At 41.1% G+C, this 23687-nt stretch overlaps 1 protein-coding gene across 2 annotated transcripts in view; it reads left to right on the top strand.

Annotated features, from left to right (window-relative positions):
- TYR (tyrosinase) overlaps positions 1–15210 on the top strand; it is a 54314-nt gene extending 39104 nt beyond the window's left edge. Inside the window, exons 4-5 of one of the 2 annotated variants that reach the window (XM_026109125.2) lie at positions 6070–6251; positions 14721–15210. In XM_026109125.2, the coding sequence (XP_025964910.2) occupies positions 6070–6251; positions 14721–14944 (406 nt within the window). In that variant the 3' untranslated portion in view covers positions 14945–15210. Of the gene's footprint in view, positions 1–6069; positions 6252–8831; positions 11624–14720 lie in introns of those variants that run through there. The other variant, XM_064505153.1, reaches the window with a different exon arrangement.
- Positions 15211–23687: the final 8477 nt, after the last annotated feature.

Below are 23687 nucleotides of genomic sequence, written 5' to 3'. Positions count from 1 at the left end.
TAAATACAAACACTGAGCCTTATTTTAGCCTAATTTTTTCTAAGAAGTCCCCCCTATTCTACAACACTAAAATACTGTCTCTTATCACAAAAATATTCTTTGCATAGATTCTTCATCGTCATACTCCAGTAATTCTTAAACCTTCAGTATTTAGTTTAATAAAACTCCAGCCTTAAAATCATTCCTGCTTTGTTAGTACAATATAATGAATGAGTTTCTTTGGGCTCTAAATGTGAGACAGGTTTTTTTCAAAATTCAGATTATTCTCCTATCCCTTTCAGTTTCTTATTCTGTCACTCTGGATCCCTTCCATTTTAGGAAATACCTTCTTACATGTTGCTACCAAAAGAATCTCCTGTAAGCCATTTGTAGATGTTAATGTAAGCCACAAACCCAGAGATGAAAAGGATCCAGCCTTCTTTTGGAAATAATGACCCCATATAGTTAATGGCCTACCATTAAAATGTCTTAATTGCATATCAAACCTTTTCTTTTTAATACAACAGTAATCATGTTTTTTATGTGCAAAGTGCCTGTCAAGAAGGATTCTTAAGCCACTGAGGCAAAGAGAGACGAATTAATTTGCTCTGACCACCAGCCACGATTGCTCAAAGGGTTTGGATAATTGGGCACTTGGGGGGGGGGGTGCTAAAAATTAAAGATATAGTTTCTGAATGTCTCATTTTTCAGTGTCTGACCTTGTACTAAAATGAGCCCCCCCTAATAACTGGAGTTTGTTTTCTGCAGCCCAAGCAGGATAACTCACTCCAGTGGATTCCCTCCCTCCTCCAAATGCTTCCTGATAGCTGATCCCAAGCCCTGAATGTTTTAATCCTTGGAAGAAGATAAGGAAGGAATTGGCCTAGACAAAAAGGTCTTCTTTTTTTTTGCATAGGGGAATTTTGTGTCCCTAAGTGAGGCCAACATATTTGTTTCTTCTTTTCTAGTCAAACTGATGGTAACCTTTGCTTTTCACCCAGTAACTGTTCTTCCTTTTCCTCCTCCTTCTCCTCTCTGTTAATGAGTATTTATGGCCTATGTCTGTTAGATTCCAGGTTAGGTTCTCCCCATTCCCATCCCCTGAAACTAATTCCCAACGGCTTTTGATTAGCTCTTCTCTTCTTTCCTTTATCCTGCCTTGTATTTCCCACCACCCTCAGGTCCCATCTGCTCTCTTCAACACTGCCAACATCTCCCAAATGACGTCAGTTTAGCTGGGATTGCAGTGGTAAAAAAAGTCTCCAAGTCTGGAGAATGTCACCTCTACTTGTGCAAAAAACTAATTAGCTGTTTGCCCTCTTTGTCTACATCCTGAGAAAGAGCAACCAGGACTGCTGTGGGAATCAGACAGACCTCTCCCTCACTGAACCTCTGTTTGGTACTATTTTTTTCACTGAAGACATGTGGAAATTGTATATCATGGAACCCTGATTCTTTGGGTGTCTTTTTATCACTCTTGGTCCCACTATACCAAGGAAGGGAGGCCTTTAGTTGCCATTTTATTCATAGTCTTCCTTTATTAGGGTTTCAGGGCCAGGGGAGGACACAGGGGTTCATATAAAGAAAACATGATATTTGTGTTTTTCAAAGATAACCAAGAAACCCAGTACAGGCAGTTCAAGTCTACCATTCTGCTCCACACCTGGCTTTCCTACAGGGGACATCGTCACTCTGCAAAGGGACCCGGTTAGCAGAGCACACTTTGTCTCTGTGTGTGTGGTTTTAATTCTGCAGTCCTAAGCTATTCTTCCAAGTTTGTGCTACTGAGCAAAGTACAGAAAATAAGTATATCTTTTCAAGGTACTAAACTAAAGTAACTTACGAATGGTTTTCTTTACAAAAGAAAACCAAAAGCTCTACCAGCAGTGAGTGGATCAATATCTGATGACTGAAGTACTGAGTTATCTTTGCCACAGAAAACACCTGCCAGTTATCTGATAGAGCTAGCATTTTTGGCAGACTAAGATACATGAACAAACTGTCAGATGATCCATTGTAAATGTTCAGATGTGTTCTCTTTGCCTGGAGGAAAGGATAGCATTACATGAATGAGAGCATTTTTGATGTTGATTGCCTTAAATTAAGACATGGATTGAGAGAGGACAGTTACCACAGACCAACTGAAAAGGGGTAACTTGTCTGATCTCTGTGGTATCTCCTCAACCGCAAATTAATTATTTTCCTGCACCTCAGTGGAGAAAAAAAAAATCCTTTTCCTATTCCTTCTAGAATTCGTAATTCATTGGCCCCAGTATACTGAAGCAAAAGACAGTGTAATTATTTTCTCCATATATACAAATGTTGTGCCTGAAGCCTTTTCAGTTAAACCAAGTCTCCAAGGGACAGCAACACCGTGTCAATGTCACCACCTGCGTGACAGCACAAGCCATAGGCTACGTTAGGATTCAAGTTTTCTTTAGAAATATGTGAGGGGAGTTAATGGCTTCAGTTTGAGAGTCTCAGAATGTCACTCTTTGGTATGAAATGGCCTAAGGCGTCCAGCAAGTACTACTTGTACTTCACAACAGAGACATAGCTTAAGTCTGCCCCTTCTCCCTGGCTTTTCCTCCTTAGCGGATGCAAGCGGGAGGTTTCTTTTCCCACCCAGCTGGGAAACCTGTTTTACAAGGAGAGGGTAAGGTTCTTTCTCTCATAATTTCTCTTAACTGAGGCAGGAAATGGCAGTGCCTCCCTTTTAAAAGGAGAAAGACTAACAGATGAGAATGTAAAAAATACAAGTGATGTATTAGGGCTGTCAGGCTCTAACTGCTTTTTCTCAGGCAGAAGAAGAAAAACATGAAGATCTTCAAGACAATACTGAGCAGCATGCATTATCTTGCCAAGAGAAAGCTAGTATTGCAAGTTCATCCTGTCGAACAATTTGGGAATAAGCCTTTAAGTGGAAAGAATGAATGCAACTTCATCCAATCACTTTGTTAGCAAGCAGAATATGATACTAGTATCTCAAAGTGGCTGAAGAAGTCAAGATAAGTGCACAGAGCCAGTTATTTAAGAAGAGACAGTGAAAAACATGACTCTTGAAACCCACAGGGATATCTATGAGATTCCTACAGTGGCATACAGCTGTGGTAAATGAAATGGATTTCAGTAAAGATCATATGATTTTATGCTGGTGCTATATGGCTAGGGAGGGAACTGTTTATAAACAGCTCACCAAAATGTTCAGTATAGCTTGTGCATCAGCAGAGCTCATCATATCAGTAATTAAGGGCATATGATTGTGTCTGAATCTAAGGATCAGCTGCAAGGACAGACAATTCAATGCTCCTGCTACTGCTAAGAAAAGCTTGATATCTAATGTAGCAACCACATCACAAATGAAAGAATCTAAAGTGCATATGTTCATTTCCATGGAAATGCTTTGCATTTGCATTCTATTTAAAAGATGAGTATCCTAAGAATTCTTCTTGAGACTGCTTATGAAATTGCAACATTTAAGTCATCCAGATAGGATGCTGCATTTCAGGGCATCATATGAAGTTATTTCAGGTGAATGATGGCTTCTTGTTCAGAACTATGTGCTCATCAACCCTCCAGATTTTCAGAGTGTGAATGCTCAGCATTTTCTGAAAGGCACTCCCTAAGAAGCATCTCAGATGGAGCATTCAAAAGTTAAGATATGGATCATCACCAGATTTTGAAAAACTGATCTAAGTCCTATCTCTGTCTTCTTCCTAAAATGTTACTATGTCCCCAGAACCAAAGTATCTCAGCACTTCTAACCTTCCTATGCCACAGACAAGAGCTGTCTCATCTCCCATCTTCTACAGGTAGGAAAACAAGACAGGGATGGGCAGAGTGCCCTACCTAAGGCAAGGGTGAAGGCCTGGCAGGTTAAGGATGAAATTCCAGCATCCTCCCCAATCTAAACTAAGGCCCTAATTTCCATCATATCCTATGCCTTTTGTAATGATTACTGAATTTCTCTATGCTATTCTCCAGAGATGTAATCTGATTACAGAGTTTCTGTTCAAACTTTCTTGTGATAACTGCAGCTAAAGCCTTGATATCATTGGTAAAATTTATCCATCTGAAAGCTTCAGCTGAACATTATTATTCTGATAAGAGTTTTTTCTAGATACGGTTAATGAAATTAACTGAAGATGAGAGCCACAAATGAAGAATTTAATCAAGATTAATACCTGCATTGTTAAGGGCTGACAAGGTGGATGAACATAGTGATGCTTTCATCCATCAAATCTTTTGATCCTAAAAAATAACTGAGGTTCTGGCCCCAGTTCTGTTTTGATGAGTGAGAGTGAACAAGCTTTAATTTGATGGGGCAAGCAGATTGTTTCTTAACACTTCTGCCCAAAGACAGGAGATGAAATCTACCTGCAGAATCCTTGGGTGCTCTGCAGAGATCCTGATGCTGTAGAGATCTTGGATTTAGGGTCTGTGTTTCTGAAAGAACATCAGTCCCTGAAGAGTTGGTTATTAATTACATAGGAGGGGAGTCTGCATCCTCCAGCTCATGAGCAGTGTTTGGGAGCAGCAAGCGCAGGGCTGCTCCCCAGGGGAAGTGCAGTCCCACCACACCTGATCCGGGCAAGCAGAGCAGGGAGGTGACAGCAGCAGGTCGTATCAGCAGTCCAGTGATCATCAGGCAAAAGCAAGGGAACAAGCCAGGTCCAAGGTCAGTCCAGGAAACCCAAAGAATAATTCAAGAATGGAGCTGGAGATGGGCGCTGCTATGGCATCCCTGGGGCGGGGACTAATGGCCCAAGCTGAGCTGAAATGGGGCTCCTGGGCTGTAAGCAGGGTGCAGGGGAGGCCCCAGGGAGGCTGGTCAGGGTCATTAACAGCTATTAGTGCCCTCCAGGCCCTGACATCCAGGGCATGAAGCAAGTCCAAAGCCCCTCAGCACCTGCTGAGCTAGAATCTCAAAGTACAATTTACAGGTTTCCTTACACCATTATTTCCATCTTTTGTAACTGGTGCATGAATTCAGTTGTCCCTCCCTGAGCTTGGTGCCAATAATCCCCTTCTACCAAAACCTGAGCAAGCACAGAGCTCCCTTTCTTCATGTATAGGACCTGTACATCTGCTCTTCTTACAGCATGTTGCCACTGTCCCCATTCCAACCAGGCACAGCTATTCATTGACGAGGTGAAATCAGATTGTGAGCAACAGGGAATTTCAGGAACAAAACCCAGCACACTGAAACAAAGCGAGACAGTGAAGAATTGAGCAGACAGAGCTCAGACACGCAGGGAGGTGAACTGAAAATATTTTGGAGGTTGTCACTTTTGCCTTCCAAATACGACTAGTAGCTGACTTGAAAATGCTGGTATAAACTATCCTCTTTCTATCCTGTAATGTTTAAGTCTTTCTCCAAGTTAAAGAACAGACATACAAACCTGTGCTGACAGACAGCTAAAGACAGAACCCTTTGGCAAGGAGAAATGGAAAGGAGAAGCTGAGGTCAGAGGCGTAGGTAACACCTGCTGCTGGAGAAAACATCTTTCCTGATGGCTGACCTACTTTATCAAGTTTCTGGCCTCATCTAGTCTGTTCCTTCTTCCTCAGATGTTTTGAACCCCTTGATCATGTCAAACCAAGTATTGCATAGCCACATTTTAATGGAGGAATGAAAACCTCTGGTTATAATGGAGAAAGACCAGGGAAAAGGGAACAGAATTGAGGAGCTGAGAACAAGACTATCCAGAAATGGTCATAAAAGGTTCTGAAAGTGAAGAGGAAGGACTGGGGTCTTCAGTCTTTTTCTCTGTATCCCTTAGAACTATGTGAATTACTGAGCAGAAGCTACAGTCAGGTCATACCAACACAGTGAATTTCGTTTTGGAATTTAAAGGCGTATTCAGCCTCTCTACATCACTGCAGGCCTTTGCTTTTCATTGGCTTGCACAGGAAATCATAACTGAAGTAAATAATCCAGAACTGTTTGGGAAGTGTTAAATATATATAATCACAAGTTAAGGTATGTCAGTCTGTCTCCAGGGTTCAAGCCCCATTGACAATTTCTGATATCTTCAGGAATAAAATTTCTGCCAGTTGCCACCATTAATAGCTATACTTCTTTCACAGCATTTTTGAGCGGTGGCTAAGAAGACACAGGCCCTTGCGAGAAGTTTACCCAGCAGCCAATGCACCCATTGGGCACAATCGAGAAAGTTACATGGTCCCCTTTATCCCTCTTTACCGAAATGGAGATTATTTTATTTCATCAAGAGAGCTGGGGTATGACTACGAGTATCTGGAAGAACAAGGTAACATTACAAATTTAAGTAAATGTCAAATTTACTGCTTTTTACATGAAATATGTCTGTAGAATTATAAGATTTAAAAATCCCCAATACTTCTATTCCAGATTTTTCCCTGAATACTGTCCCAAATTTCTCCTGCTTGTTTTCATGTTTCTGGTGTGATGATATATATAATCAATATGATACTATCTGAAAAGTGACAACCAAAAATTAGTAACTGACATCAATCCTACCTATTCTGTCTCTGCTGTGCAATCACACAGACTCATAAAGAACAGATTCTGACCCAATGAGTCAGCTTGTGAACAGAGCTAGGGAGAAAAAGGACTGGATTTTGAGCCTGCTGTTTGCCCAGCTCAGGTGATACTGTGCAACATACATGGAAACTAGTGGGTTTTTCAGATTCTGGACTTTGTTTGAACAGCAGGCAGATCCAAAACTCTCCTTTTGGTTTACAAAAGCAATCAATTTGATCTCTTAAGTACCCAGAATGAAATTCACCTCTATCAAAGGACAACACAAGGTCTGTGCAGCACTTAAAACTAGGTGATCCATTGACCTTGTGCTTGTATGGTTATTTGTACAGAATGCAACTGGATCTTTTATAATGCTTTTTCATTGAATCAAATGAATTTTGCACTGTTTACTGATGGTTTTGACTTGCATTGTTTCATTTTGACTTGGGTGTTTTGGCCATCCTCTCACGTACAGAGAGGACAGAGGACCCTGGGGCTTTAGCTGCTGGGGAACCTCAGGTAGACATAGGTCTTGTGCTCAGAGTAGAGGACTTCATAATTTCACTCTGGTAGTGCAAGTATCTTTCTTGTCTGAGAGAGGGTTAAATTCTATTAAAGATATAAAGTTGTCTGGAACAGAAGACTTCTTAGATGCTTTGGCCCAATCCACTACAAAAATGGACTACTGGAATGATCAGACACATCTCTGGTGTTCACTGCTATCGAAACCTATCCTGGATATGAGATACAGCTATCATCTTTGCAAAACATCATTGGCAACTGAATGAGTAGGTTACTGACGTGTTTGCTTTTCATGATTGAGGTAGGAAACTTTCTGTGAAAAGAAAATTAAAAGGCAATTGAGAGCTGAAGGTCCAGTAACTGTACAGCAAAAGCACCAGAGACATTTTAGCAAAACTAGCACTGTCATTGCCTTTTTGTCTTTATCAGACAATAACAGTTCCCAGGGCACCTCTGCTTTTCTGAAAGAGTTTGCTTAATGATGAGGGTGCATGGTTTCTGCACACCTGATAAACTGTCCAAGTGTGCATTCAGCTTGTTCATTCAATTCTCCAGTTCAGCAAAATCTGGCTTGTGATTTAGAGTGAACCAGAAAACACACTTTTATGACTGATTATTTTATGTGTAAGGAAAGGAATCTATAACTCACTTGGATAATTGTTAAGGCCATTTCACACTACAACACAGAGACAGAAGTCAGTATTTCTTCTAACTTGCCATAAACAATTTGACCAACTCCAATTATTCAAACAGAAAATAATCTCAAAACCACTTAAAATATAATCTCAAAATTAATATTTTGGTTTCATTAGTAGTCATCTTTCCCCTTTGTTCAGGTTTCCTTTTTTTTTTTTTTTTTTTTTTTTTATCAAGACTACAAAAATACATACCTATTTTTAATGAAATCCACTGGTTTCCTGAAATCTCATGATATGGTGTGTAATCATATTAAATTCTGCCTGTGTTCTTAACATAGGAGTAAGGAAAGTAGCTCCTTAATTGTTTGAAAAATCAACCCCAAGAGTGAAATTCAACTTCATTTAGAAAGCCCAGATAATCTTTAGATGTAGCTCAACCTCTTGTGAATCTCACTGAGAGGAAGAGAGCTTAAGCCATTTCTCATCCAAAGGAAAGAACGGGTTGCAAATGGAAAATGATCTAGAATTTCAAAATGCAGATATGGATTTTCTCTATATTTCAGTGTCTAAGCACAGACTCTTCTCTAGAAAGGAATGCTAGATTCTTGTTAAGAATAAACAGGAACTTCTAGGTAGAGGAGCTGAAGAAGGAAAGCCTGCCTCCAGTGTACTCAAGGCAGAACAGAAAGTATGGGTCTGTGAGTGGCAGCCAGGAGCTACAAGACATGCAGGAAAAAGCAACAAAAGTAGAAAAAAATAACAGCAGTGAAGATCTGGATGGATGAGCATCGGTAGAATTTCTGCAGGTCTTCCTAATGAGGAGGAAGAGGAAAAAAAGAGGAACAGGAATGGATAGAATGAGGAAAGAACAAATAATCTGGACTTTGCTTGATTTTAAAGCGAGTAACTGGAGAAAAGCAGCAATGGCAGCAGTTCTGGGTTAGGGCACAGCAACTTGGTAGAGATGAATTAGTTCCATACAGAACATTATGAAGCTGGTAACAAGAAATAAAAGTGGGAAAGGATCCAACAAGAAAATGATATTTTAATGCTAAATTATACTGTTGTTCTCCCCCGGGGAAAAAAGCTGATGCCTGGAGCCCTTCTTTCTACTGAAAAGCGAGTCAGTGTGGGAGAGTATGTGGATATTCTAATTGTAGCTTCATTTATTTTTATATATATGACAGCCCTGAAACAGAAGTGGTCACAAACAGTATACATGGAAATCCATCCTTCAGGAATCAAAGACATGTCAGAGACTAATTGCTTGGGTGCTGATTTGAGCAGAAACTGAAGCGGACACCCAGCTCTCCCTGACATGAGAACCATGAACTGTAAAACTAACAAACTGGCATGGCTTGCTGAGGATGAACATTTGCCAGCATCAATAAAAAGGATTTGGAAGACTGATGGCACCACCTAGCAATGGCTGTCAAAACAATATTCTATTGCAAGAGCTATTCCAAGCACTTGCATTTAAGGGTTTGGACTAAGTCTTTTTAATTTTTTCCTTCCGGATATAGGAACAGATAAAATCATAGACACAGCCTGACTTTTCCACAGAAACTCTCCTTCTCTTAGTGGGAACAATCTGACAACGCCTGTAAGTGTGGCTGGATGTTTCACATTTTTTGAAGAAACAGGCAGCTACCCAATTATAAACCCAGGAATCGAACCATCAGTTGCAATTTCTGAACACCTTAACCCAGGAGTTTTGACACTGAGGGCAAAGCAAGGGATAGCAGCGGTGTGATTACAATGTAGAAGGCCAGGAGTACAGCTGTCCTGGCTGGTCGCTCCTGGATGTGCTGCAGAAGGAAAACTCAGATGCGGATTCTGACCGTAGCTCATTTCTATTCATAGATCTTCAGCAATTTGGTTGCAAAATGAGAGACAGGCAATTAGAAAACATGGCAACTGGCAAATACAATAGGTACCAAATGGTGCTGTACCACAACGGGGGGACTCTGCTGAGCCTCCACAGGCAGGAGCACACGCTGTTGGCTACAGTGTGACAGGACAATGTTTTGAATTTAAGACTGTGCAATAAAATAGTGACGTGCATTGAAATGTGGGTGCAGAGGTAACAGAATGCAATTAAAGGTGGCAATACTTGCTAAATGCTGACTTGGGATATGTTTTACATTTCTGAAACACTTGACTAAAAAAAAATTTTTTTTTTATAAATAAAAGATGAGAAGAGAGCATCTTGGTCCTGAAGTTTTCCTCAGGCAGAGATAAGGAGGTGTAGAATAAGGTCAACTGAAAAATAAGGAGAGAACCAAGAAAACAGGATATAAAAATATATTCCTCAGAAAGCAGTGTAAGCAGACAGTTTGACTGTTATGCAAAGAAGCTTAGTGGAGGAACATAGACATGGATTTTAAAAACTGCTTGTTTGTTTGTTTGTTTTCTCCTTTTTCCTCAAGGCCTAGGGAAATGAAACTATCTTTTGGTGAGCTGTTAACACCCTAGTAGCACATAATGTGGTGGTGGCACATATCAGGTATCCTACAGCCAGATCTCACCTCCTTTTTTGAGAGATTCATATAAGCAAACTGTGAAAGAGCGGTTATCAAGTGCAAGTGTTAACTCAGGTTATCCAGCAACAACAACAACAACAAAACTGTGTTGCTCTATAAATATGCCCAGGAATATTTGATTTCTCTCCTTTCATTACACCAAAGTAATCCATTTTTGTCTGTAATCTGCTTTGCTGATGTGTCAGCATTGCCAGTGAGTGGGTGGGAATGCACAGCAATGCAACAGGCAGGGACAACTCTAAGCAACTTCAGCACTGAAAAATTGATTATAAAATTGATTATAAAATGCAGAAAGGGTCTGATTCTCACCATTTCCAGAAATAGCCACACAATGAAGGGGGGTAGCAAGGGAACAAATCATAGCTTCTTGAGTTGCCCGCCTTAGATTTAAGACAGGACTGAAGAGGAGCAGCTTGAATTTGCACCCATAGATATCACAGCTCTACCATAAAATAACTCATTAACACTCATTGCACAGCATCTCTTGAAGTCCAAAGACAGAGGACGATAGCTGAACATCTTCTCCAGACTTTCTCCCATGGTGATGGGAAGCTTTAAGCTGTAAGAAGACAACATTATAAAGACTTTCCAAACTGTAATAATAAGAAAACCCTAGTGAAGTTCATGGGAGCTGTGAACTTCTCATCACTGCAGGGACAAGTGATCCTGTGTTAGGACAGACTGAGGATCTCCAAAACTTGAAATCCCTCCCAGGTTGTCTTGTGATTTTTTGATTGCAGAAGTCTCAGTGATATTTCCCATGATCAGCCAGAGGGACACAACATACGAACCACCCACACAAAACCAAGGAAATGACAACAACCAAATAGAAAGTACTTGCTTAGCAGGGTGAGAAGAAAATCTGTAAGCCTGAGGTAGATGAGTTTGTGTTGCCTGCAAGTTTGCTCTAAAATCTGGTGCGCATTAATTACACAGATTAGGGGAAGAAAAGCACATCAAATGAAATGGCAAGTCTCTTCCAGCATGCCAGTGGGGTGTATGGCAATTAATAAATGATGGAAAATTATTTTTTGTTTGTTTCTTTGGCTGGCAAGAGGTTTTATTTCTAATTTTTGGAATTTACCCTGGAAAGGCTTTGCCATTGCCCTAGTTTGCGTAAAAGGTATATAAAAAACAGATACATATTCTTAAAAAGATATTAGATATTAAGGTTCATCCTTGTGATCCATTATATCAATAACATAATTTGAGATGACCACAACAGGAAGATCTCAGGATGCCCAATAATAGATTAGCCATAGCATGTTTCTTCTGTCTTAATTATGGAGGAAAAATCCATATTATTTCCTAAATATAGGAGGTGCAGATTGCTTCACTCTAAAATTACACTGCTGTGTACTGTTGCAACATAAGTAACCTACACAAAATGGACTATTCAGGGTTTTTTTTAATTAAAAAGATGAGTGACTTGGTGTGGTAATAGCGCAAAAAAAAAAAAAAAAAAAAAAAAAAAAAAAAAAAAAAGCTTTGTTGCTGTTACCTAAAGCTAAAACTCTCTTTGAGAAGAAAGAACTTCAAGAGTTGAATGCTAAGACTGTGGCTGGGGTTAATCACTGTTATTTTTCTATGGGAAAGAGCAAGATGAAGGGATTTCTTGGTATTAGTCACTAATGGAAGGCTGGAGATCAAGCACCAGCAAAACCTGGGTTCCTCTTGCTTTGTCATGAAGTTATTGACTGGGAGGGCAGTTTTACTTGATGTTCGTGACACCTTCTGGGGAGGATAACTTCATTTGACTCAAAACATTAATGGCTCCCACAGAGTGGCTGTGTCCTCTACGCACCCTCTTAGCACGTTTTGCAGGTAGCCATCAGCAAACCACCGCTGTACTCGTGTATCTAGCACTGTCAGAGACTAAAGCATTATGGTAATGGAGTCCTTGAAATCCCAGTTTGCAGGATTTCTGCTGGGCAGACAGGCTGGCCAGCTCACAAGTCCGGGAACAGTCATAGGTTTACTGTTGTGTTAGTCATATTTACAGATTCTAGGGAGCCGTGGGATACTCCCCTCTCTGGCACCCCAGAGTTACCATGGTAACTTTATGATAGAGATGCCAAACATCTTTTGCACAGCAAAAAAAAGCAGAAAACAGACAGCAGATGCCAGGGGCTGTTGGTTGTTGTCTTCAAGCTAATTACAGGAATTGTGTACAGAAAGCAAGAGAAAGGCATCTTTGACTGAATATCAGGGATATAAAAAAATGGAATAGATTAATCCTTCCTGAAAGGACCTGCCATGAAATGTGACTTCTCTGTGTCTCAAAGTCATGTTATGTTTTACCAAGGAGAAGATAGCTCAGAACTCCAATTAATACTGATACGGGAGAGAGATGGTTGAAGGACAAAGTATGGATTTAAGAAGTCACCCAGAAATCCCTCATATCCCAGATAACTTTCTGCAAGGAGAACTTTGTGATAATGCTCTTTTTCAATACCTTTAAGACAGTATCAAGTTCCTGTCATGTATCAGGTTTCTGTTGTTATATGCATCCTCCAGTTTAAATATCCATGTTGTTCCTAATTCAGTTTTGTTTATAATATAACCATAAAAGACGTAGGTTAAAAAAATGTTGAGGTTACAAAGTCAAGCATGAAAAGTTAAGAATGCCAACATAAAATTTGTCCGTACAGTCATAATTCACCCTCCAGCCTTATATGTATGCATTATCTTTAATTACATGCTATTTTTCCCCAGACTTCCACCTCATTCATTGCACAGCCTAGACAGAATTCATTAAGAATCAGATACCCAATTCTCCTTAATCTGGGTTTTCTTCTTCACAGTTAAGCCATGTGTAGGCAAATGTATGATTTATTGCACACTCTTAAAACACTGTCCTGAAGAAGTTTCCTCTTACGCTTTTTCTTTGGTGCCTATCACTGCAGCAGCTGAGTCCTGAGGAAATATTAATTTATATTCAAAATACAAAGGATTTGACTGGCTGGTGCTGTCCTCATTTGACAGATGAGAAATGACAAGGTGCCTTGTATACAGAGGCTTGTGAGGTTCACTCTGAAGTATTAAGAACCTAAATTTTTGATAATTCTTAGTGTTATATAGCATTTATAGGTCTACTGAGGTCAGAAGCAGAAGGCTGAACATGCAGACTGTGGCAAATCCAACGTCAGAATACAAAACTGGAAAATAAGAACCAGAGAAATAGTAACCACACTTCCCAAGAGTAAAGCAGAGTTGCAGGGGCAAAGCAAACTATATTCAGACTAAAATGGAATTGTATCTCAGAGAGTAATTCAGACATCAAGTGCGAAGGATTGTTTAACTTTAAGGGTGCCCAAACCAATAACATCTTTTCAGAGCACAGTGCATTCAAAAGCACATGCTCAGAAGCACCATGCTTCAAGGAGACACGTGGGGTCACTTTTCTCGGCGCCAGTGAAACTGGGAGGTGGGCAGGGAGACGCTCTGGGAGTGTACCACACTAAACGTGGTTGAGCACACCCACAGCAGTCCAGCTGCACGAGCGCTATTCCAAAGTAAAGCACAACCTCCCCTTAGGAGTCCCCTTTTCTCGCCCTAATGGCTAGTTACAGCTAGTAACTGGGAGATGTGGATTCCAGATCCAGCTTGGCCTAACAGGGTACCTACTCCCATTTCTCACACACAAGTCAGCAGGCTGTGCGGTGCGTTGTGAAGAGGTCACACAGTGAAGTGAGAGCCCTGTATGACAAGGTTTTCATACTCATTGGGCCATGGCAAGAAGGACAGGGACACAGACAGAAATACACATGCAGAAAAGCAAGGAGGCAGCTGACTCTCCAACCAGTGAGAAGCTCCCCTGGACCCCCACAAGGAAAGAAGGCTCCACCTCTTCCTTCCAGGGTTTCTTGTGCGGAGAGTGCCAAAGGATGATTGTCTACTGCCTCTCCCAGCCCAGGAGGCATCAAATGAAACTAGCAGGCAGCAAGTCCAAACCAAGTGAAAGAAGATGGCTCTTCACACAGTATGTAGTTAAGTTAAGCAACTCCTTGGTTCAAGAAGTTGTGATAAGAGTTCAAAAAGCAGCTGGACAAGCTGATGAAAGAAATTAAAAAATCCACTAGTGACTATTACATGCGAGCTGCAGGTTGGTGGAGACTGGGAAAGTATTTTGTGAAAGGGTCATAATATGCTTGACCTGCTCAAACTTTTCTCCAGTCCTCTGCTTTGGTTGTTGCTGCTGGAATGATGCTGAGCTAGTGGTACCTTTGGCCATCCTGCATCAGTCTGTTCTTGTAGTACATTCTTATAGTTTTGATAAAACCATAAAGAATACTGGGAACAGTGAACGCTGTTCCTGTCTTTAATACAAAAAATGGGGAAACATAAACTCTAAGGACTGAAGAGATCTGTTTAAAACTATTTGTGACCTTCAGGCAATTTTTACCAATGTAATGTCCTTTTTCACTTTGAGTCTTCCAGTATTAGCCATTATATAACTGCTGGCCGCTAGAAACTACCAGTACAGTACATAATATAAAAGCACCTTTCTTTTTCTGCCCTTTTTTTCCCCAGCACTTGGTTCTTTCCAGGACTTTTTTGTACCCTATCTTGAGCAAGCTCGTCAGATCTGGGCCTGGTTAGTTGGCGCAGCTGTGATCGGTGGCATAATTACCGCTCTGCTCACAGGGATCACTCTCGCCTGCAAGAAGAAGAGAAGTGGAACTTCTGCAGAGATACAGCCCTTACTCATAGAAAGTGAAGATTACAATAATATGTCTTATCAGTCCAATTTATAAAGGCCTCCAGTAATTCAGGGGTGTTACTAAGGTGCTAATCAAGCATTCAGGGTTTGATTCATGTTTACAAATACGATGTTGAGGTGTGCTGCATAAGCATGCTGGACAGTATTGCTCATCATGTCTCTTGTACCCTCCAGTGTTGTAGTATATTACCAGATTCACCCCTACAAAATATTCCAGGTCCAACATAAGTTACCATACCACCCAAGAAATCATGTATTTCCTATGCCAATGCTTGATTAAATGATGTTCCTATGAAAGCAGACTGTCTCCACTGTTTTATTTGCTTTCTTGCAATTGCAGGCTGCAATCCCACAGCCCAGTGCATGTGAAGAAGTGCACAGGGTACAGGTAGGTACATGGATCCAGCGAGAGGTGCCTGACTGCAAGATCGGTACTACACTGTGTTGTACAAAGCCTTTCGCTTTAGTGAGAGAAATGTGCTGTGCCTCCAAGTAGAGAGAATGATCCATAGACACATTTTTCTTTTAAGGTAGAAGTATTTCCCCTCCAGCTCCAGTAGTGTCCTGTTTGTCCTTGATTGAATGCCATCAACAGCAGCAAGCAGGTTCTCAAAAACCACTTCTCACTTGTTTCAAGCATTTTGGTTCATCTTCTGCTATATTGTTTTTCATTTGTCTGGGGTGCTGAGGATTTTTTTGGAGAGGAAATCCAGTCTCCTTTTTTTCTGTCCCTGTTCAGTTTGACTTACAGTTGCTCCTATAAGTAAGAATATACACATATTTCATACAAATAACCCATATGTCACAAAACAAAGTAATAATATGACATCTTAACCCAAAAGAATGCCTGCTTTTGGGGAATGGTGACTCCAACTGGCTTTCAATAGTTCCACAGCACACCTCTCATAAGAAGCACAAAATCACAATGGTCCTTAAAATGAGGTGTACTGTTAGCCTGGCTCAGAGAAAACGCATCACTTCCTGGTCATCTTTTAAAAAATTAACAGATCATTGAGGCTAGGGCCATGACTTTTGTCCTGGAGAGACCTGCTCTACTCATGGCAATGTTGCAATCCTGGCTTATTCCAGCTATTTTCTGACTGACAGGATAGTCGTGTGGTGAAAGTGATAGAATAGCCTTTGGGGACCGAAGACCCATTCCCAGATCAGGCAGAGAATTTCTATGTTATTTTGGACAAATTATCTGCTACCGTCCACCTCAGTTCCCTACCCATTGCGTAGACAGTATTAATACTGCTCCTTCGCACAAGACTTCCAGAAACACTGAGATGTGCTTAAGTGGTTGCAGTGAAGAGGACAACAAAAGAGCCTAAAGGGGCAGGTACACTCCTTCATGTAACTGCTTAGAGAATTGAAAGAAAAATAATGATAAAAAGTGGTGCAGCCCACCATGTTTCAGGCTAATAGTGTTATATTCCACACCTGTCCTCGCCGGGCCATCCTGCGCTGCCACCGCAGAGCACTGTCTTCATGACAAGGTGGGAGCTGGTGCCATGGTCCCCTTGCACTCAGCTCAGCCATGCACCGGGAGGGAAGGCAAATAGAAATGCAGGGAAAGGCATTGCATGATCTGAAAATGAGGGAGAAACATGTACTTTGACCACTGGTCTAAGCACTCTTTCCTAGTTAAAAGTGCCGTGGAAACTCTCAGATGCGCTATTTTCTCTCACAGCTGCCTCCAGTGAGCATCCTTATGGAGCAGTGAAAGGCTTTATTTTTATATTTTTTCAACTGTACATCTACACGGATTCACTTCCATTTTAAGGGACTTGCTCTGGAATTGTCCTCTGCACTACAGAAACGGCAATTCTTTTCAGAGCAGAGGAGACCCAAAACCTTAAGGGGCTGGCATGTCGGCTGGGAAGGGTCCTCCCAAAGCAGATGTTTATACAGGGAATGTGCTTCTGTGCTTTCTCACATCAAGGCATTAATATCCACATACATCTCTCTCCTGGTGTGGAAATTGTGTTTTCCATGAGTCAACAAGGAAATCTGCAGTCTCCCAGCCAGCTATGACTGAACATAATAGTCACATAAACAGGCAGAGTGGGAGGTGAGAGAAAAACTATCAGCATATTGAACCATCAAGAGAAGAAAGGTCACAAGCTATACCCTCAAATCCAACCCCAGGATGTAAGTGACTGACTTGTGTCTGCTGATTCTGGTCTATCGCCCTGGTTAAAAAAGGCATGAGCTGAAATTGCCTCCAACGCAGCAAAGCACAGGCTAAGGGCTTTGGCTGGATGAAGCTGTTTTCCTGCGTGAAGGGCTGCAGTCCCAAGCTCAGAAGAGCTGTTTCTTTCCCTGCAGCTTCTGACTGATGAGCTGAGATGCTAGTAGAGTAATGCTCTCCAGTATCTTAGAAAATATTAAAAATAAACTGATTGCATGGGACTTTAACCATTTGCTTGGCACTGAGGCATCAGAAAAAGGAAAGGAATTATATGACGATTAGATTTCAAGTGGTCTGTTCAGACATTTAATTTATACTTTATATAACACAGAATATTCAGTTGGCAGAAATAAATACTTCCAGCAAAAGAAAAAAACTTATTTAAATTTTGGCTTCTTAAAGGTTGATTTTCTTCAAAGTCAGATAAACATAAAGATTTTTATTCAGTCTGTTTGAGGGATCTACTCAAATTCTACAAATAGTAGCTATTTGTTTGATTACTCTGGACTATTTCAACTAACTAAAATGGGAGGAAAATGGGAGTCCTGACCAGCACACAACTAAAAACTTTTGTGCTCAGCGATTCTTCTTAAAACCTTACTTTTGTCTTTGATAACTGTGGAGCGAGACTTGATTAGAATATTTAGATTATGTAATTCTTATTCTTTGAAATTCTTCTGAACAAATCCAAGAAAAGGTATCAGGAGAGTTTCAAAAGAAAAATCTTTGGGGGCAGGGAAGGGCAGGATCAGAATAATTAAAAAATGTTTTTCAAGATACAGCTGTTCACAGCAGCCTAAGCGTCAAGTCGCCCCAGGAATCCCAGACCCCCTGGTCACCCTCAGCTCTAGCAGGCAAATGGAGGGAGGGGAACACAAAAATGGTGGGAGCTGCAGTGGAGGTGAACTCTAAAGGCTTTTCTTTGAACCTGTGGAGGGACAGGGCTTTAAGGCTAGGCCACACGCTTACCCCTGGGCTCAGACACGTAAAGGTAGGTGCTGAGGGACCTCCTCTGTGGATGCTGCCCTGAGAGGGGTGATGGAGTGCCATTAGGTGGAGACACAAAGCAAAGCTGCGTTCCTCACTGCCTACGCCAACGCTCAAACAGCCTACAAGGAGAAGATGAAAGAGGAGGTAAGAAGGGAAGAGGGCAGAGTGGCCTCTGTTTTGAAGGAATAAAATAACCTTCCCTGCTAGACTGAACAGAAATAATATCATTCTATGAGGGTCTGTGTGCAGTGCAGGCTTACTGTATCGCAGCTTAAACACAGGCCTATCTTTGACTTTTCCTTTGGCTGGTCAAGGTGGCTTCCCATATGGTGGTTCCCTTTCTGAGACAAGAAGCTCCTTGCCAGCTTTAGGCAGCTCACTCAGGTGTGTGGAGTCCGTTCTGATGGGACCAATGATGAAAAAATGTGCCTTTGGTGCCATAAAATCGAGATCTTTTGTATACAGCCATGCAACCATACTTTGCTTTGACCTCAGTGGGATCGGAATTAAGCTTGCCTGAAAGTCTTTTTTGGAACAGGATCCCACCAGCTTCAGCATCCAGGGACGTACCCACAGTATCACATAGTGACACAAAAATATTGTGTGGCTGCGGCATTCAGACACCTTCTTAAGGATCCCTGGCAGCTTCATTATAATGTAATTGGAATTGTATGTCTCTGGTCTTTATTGTGGAGTGATACCTCTGTGAAGTCTTTCATTTTCTAGGCTGAACTCTTTCTTCCCAGGGTTGTTAAGAATATGTTTTGTCAAGGCAGGACAATGAGAAGCTGTGAGTCTTTTTGTTCTCTGTCCCGGAATTTTCCAAAATTCATATTTTTAGCACCTGTCCCCTCCATAGAGATAAATCTAGACTTCACCATCTGTGTATATGAATGTGTGCAGGGATGCAAGGCATTTTGAACTAGTCTCCAGAGTGAGCTGAAAATTGGCAGCAAGGAGACCTTGTCATTAAAAATGGCCTGTTCCTGTGATTTTTGTAATAAACTGAACTAGCAATGAAGTTGCAATATAAGTACAGAAAATAAACTTGTATCTGCCTACCCATTTTTCAGCCATCAGGCTTTCTTATGTCCCAGTTTATCCCTGGAGAGTTCCTTGTGTACCTGCATGTTACCTCCTTTTCCTGAGGAGGTCAGGCATGCAGAATTCACACAGTGCCTAAAAGTTCTGGGAATCTACTGGATTAGGAAAATATTTGGAGATACTAGTCCTTCCCCTCCACCACAGAATCCCCTTTGAAATAAGGAGAAGAATTCAGCAATAAATATTAGTTATAGATCCTAACTGTGGCCTGTCACTTTATATCATCTCCCTTCATGCAACTTGATCCTGCCTTACACAACCTTCCCTTTCACATCACCACACACTGCACAGATTTATCTGTCAGGAAAAGGGATCCTTGGGGGTCGGCAGTGGGACGGGATCAATGGCAATGCCAGCCAGTGCACAGGTGTGGTACACACACCATCGCCGTGTGAGTGTCCAATACAGATCCCAAAGGAATTTGCAGGTATAAAAACACCTCCTTGATTTTTCTCATTGTTTTCGATTAAAAGAAGCACGTGCACAGGCAATAGTAAGCAAATAAAGTATTTTCAGGTGGATTACATGCTGAGGACAAATTTTCACACATTTTCTGGCAGTTGTAACCACATTAAAATCTTTCTTGTTTTCATTGCTTCTTGGAGAATTTAAGCATGATCATTCTACTGTGCTACATTTTCAAATGGCTGTACATCTTTCCAAGCACTTCTGACAACACTGCCATAAATACAAATAAAGGAAAGCAGTCTGCAGAGCCTCTTAACTCTTAGGGCAGAGCCATGCACCAGGTATTGCATACCAATACAACCCTCCTTGTAACCAGATTTTGCTTTTCTCCAACAATGACTGATGCTGAAAAGCTGTTTTACAACACTAATGACATTGCTCACCTTCATTCCTTTGTGCAAGCCATTCCAAATAAATAGTCCATATGTACCACAAAATAGTATATCTTTCTGGAAATGGGTGCTAAAAGGTTATGTTCTTTGTATGTGACCCCTCATGCAAAAACCAGAACACTGGAAAATGCCCTGGCTATTTTGTCACAGAGACAAACCTTTCAGGAAGATCTGCTAACACGGACTTTGAAGGCCTGGACTGTCTTTCCTTAAATTTACTGGGAGATTGGCACGGGTCAAAAATACTAGCCCATTAATGGTGCTCTGTTAAACTTCCTGTGGACTGATTTCATTGTCAGATGACTTGATCGTATACAATGAAATATATATATGGTTGGATAGTTGGAAAAACATCAAATGACTCTGATTGTGACAGTATCCTGTATACAGAACTATTTTTTGGTGTAATTACAAAAAACTGTGTTTTTTACTGAAGCACAATGCATGTCCCAATGTGACAGCGCAACATGCACTAAACTGATAGCGAGGTACACACATGAGGACAGAGGGGATGCTGTATGACTATATTCTTAGCAGTAAAAGTTGTACAACATGCATGCATATGTGGGCATGTATCCATATGTATGTGTGTATAGACAAGCCCTATAAGGACTTTGTCCTGCTCCCCCGTCACAGGGATGACATTACAGCCATTTATATCAGGAAAGAGCAAATACATCATTAGTCAAGTCAGGACAGCAGTGATTTGTTTTCACTTTGATCTTGTTAATTAATATCACAGTGACTGTGGAAGATACTAACAGATAATATGGGCTTCATGTCTCATTTTACACCACCATGGACTTGAGATGCTATTTTAAAATTCAACATAGTCTTCTAATTCCATAGCCTGTGGTCCCAATTATTTAACCCAGAGGCCAGATTTTCCAAGTGCCAACCTCCCTTCAACATTCTGGGAAAATCAGGCTCTTGACAACTCTCATTTAGGTGCCTAAATGAAAATGAAACATTTCTGGCATTCATTCTGTTAGCAGAAAAGTTGCTTGTAACTTTTGCAGATCAGGCCATTTCCTCGTTGTTTTCAGTGGGACAAATATACCTAAATCCACAAGACTAAGTACCAAGACTTAAAAATTAGGCCTTTCGTCTGATCCTAGGAGCTATGGCACTCCAGAGCACTGTACAGTGATGCCTGCAGGGCGGGTGTCACTTTAGAGATTGTTTGGAGGTTTGGATACAGATGGCAGATCAGGAGGTCACTGCAGGCACCAAAATTAAGATGCCATTCTCCCGGCAGGAGAGCTGCTACTATAAAAACTTAGAGGAAGATTAATTTGGAAAATTAATGTGTAGAAAGGTCAGAAACTTTGAGTTAACAAAATGAATTTTCAGGAAAACTAGAAGGACCATTTCGGGGAAGGGAGACAGAACAAGTCAATGGTTACTCAGACCATCAGTGCACACTTTCACATTAGAAAATGCAGTGTTGTTAAGCTCAATCTAATGTTTGTGCATATGCTAAATAAGCCATCAGAGACTAATGATAAACCATGGGGCCATTAGATTTATGAAAACTAAATATGGGAGGAGTTGGAACAGGAAAATGGATGAAAAGTGCAGATTGTTTTAACACATCTCACATACAGGAATGATGACGGGTTTTCAGGAGAAACAATCCAAGTTGCATTGATGAGACATTTCAATGCCTCACTTTCGAGCCCTCCTGCAGCACGAACATGAATGGATTGGGCTTTTGGGCACATGTAAAGTTAAGCAGCAGCTTCTCTATACTTACAGGGCTCTAAATGCATTGCACTGCTGCTCCCCAGCTTTGAAAGCTGGGGTAGCATTAGCAATCCCTTTCACCTCAGATTTCAGATTCAGGAAGAGGTAAGCAAGCATGTATCTGTGCTCCTCACATGCTCCCAACTTTGTAGCATGCACAGCTTTTCGGTTGACTCTCTGGCTGGGACATTCTGGGGTGTGTGTGGGGGGGTCCAGTTCACCTGCTTTATACACTTAACCAGCACCAGTATTCAGGTCCCAAATAGGTGAGTGCATTCCCTACGACATCAGTGAAGGGAAGGAAGGGCTTTTGAAAGACATCTGATATGCTGAAGTGTAGGAATCCAAGTCAGGTGACCCATATCTCCCTGGAGGTCTTCAGAAACTTTCACGTCTCCCCACTGGTGATATAATAAATTTATGCATGGACTTTAGGAGATCTGGCTCATTAAATAACTGAAACTAATGAGAGGTTGGTGCCTGAGTTGGGCACAGCTGCTGCCCAGTCCCTGACTGTGATTACCCTCTGTGGCTGTAGAAGAGCTCAGCTCATCCATCAGGTGGGAGCAGTCTTTGCCTGCCCTTCTGCGCATCACGCAATCAAGTATATACTATGATCAATGAGGCCTATACAGAGCTGAAAGTTGGGAGGGGGGAGCATAATTTTTCTCTTCGGCTAGGAGGTAGGCAAAAGACTGCAGTATTTTTCTTGTCCAGAGCAAGGAGAGTTCCCCTTCTTGCTTTAGCATTTTTAGATAGGTTTTGACAAAACAGTCACCCGATTTTTTGCCAACCCCACTTTTCTTGTACAAAAAATAAGATTTTCCTGTTAATCAAATGTGTTTGTGACATATATCCATTCCCATCAAAACTCTCCAAATATCACACAGAAAACCAAAGCTTGTGAGCCAAAATACATTTTGCTAAACCTCATTACTTGGCTAGGAGAAGGGTAGTGGGGAGGGACATTCTTCTTAAAGAAAAACACCACAATCATTTTTTAAAGTATCAATATTTCCTCTTGCAACTCTGCCCAACCTGCCACTAACCCTGTGTTAAGTATAAACAAACACCTTTTCCATTTCCACAGCTCAGGAAATTCTTCACTGAAGTGGAGAAGTTAACTTCTTCTATATGTTTGTAACCCAACAGCTAAAAATAAATGAGAAGGAATTTATAGTATTTATTTCATCTTGCTACAGTTAAACTTCCCATCCTGGATGGTACTTTTTGCCCTCATTATATCGACACCACTCTGGAAAATAAAGCGACAAAGTACAACATGGAGATTGATATACCTAGTTTAATTGCATATCCTTACTTCTCAAAAATAAATAATTAACCAGAACTTTTGACAGCCATTCTGAAATCTGAAAAGTCTGCAGACTTTTTTTTTCCCCTAAGACAATTTCTGTTTCATATGTAATTTTCCTGAAAAAACATAGTGCTGCCAGACGCAGAAATGATTATGTGCATGGCTACTAGGACAGTCAACATATTGCAGAAAGACTGAGAGGGTGCTTTGGCCCTCAGTGCACCAAAAAGATGCATAATAAAGTCACTGGGAAGTTTTGTTTCATCTGTGTTTCAGAACCAGCAGTATCTTGAAGATCACAATAGGGTATCCGCTCATCATCAAGATCTGTCAACACCAACACCTGCGTTTGAGCAGGTACTTTGAATGAAACGCATTGCGAAATACTTTATCAGACTGGGTGGATTATGTTTCACGCAGTAAGGATGTCAAGTGCTATTCCCCCATCGTGAGTAGGAAGGATCTCTATACAGTTCTGGTATGGGAGGGAACTTTGCTCATCATCACTTTTGGTGGGTTCAGGGTCAGGCGCTTGCTGTTTTCTGTTCCCACTGTGCTCTAAAAGGAC

The sequence above is a fragment of the Dromaius novaehollandiae genome, chromosome 1, assembly GCF_036370855.1.
Source record: "Dromaius novaehollandiae isolate bDroNov1 chromosome 1, bDroNov1.hap1, whole genome shotgun sequence".
NCBI classification, from domain to species: domain Eukaryota; kingdom Metazoa; phylum Chordata; class Aves; order Casuariiformes; family Dromaiidae; genus Dromaius; species Dromaius novaehollandiae.
This window is presented reverse-complemented; position numbering and strand designations above follow the sequence as displayed.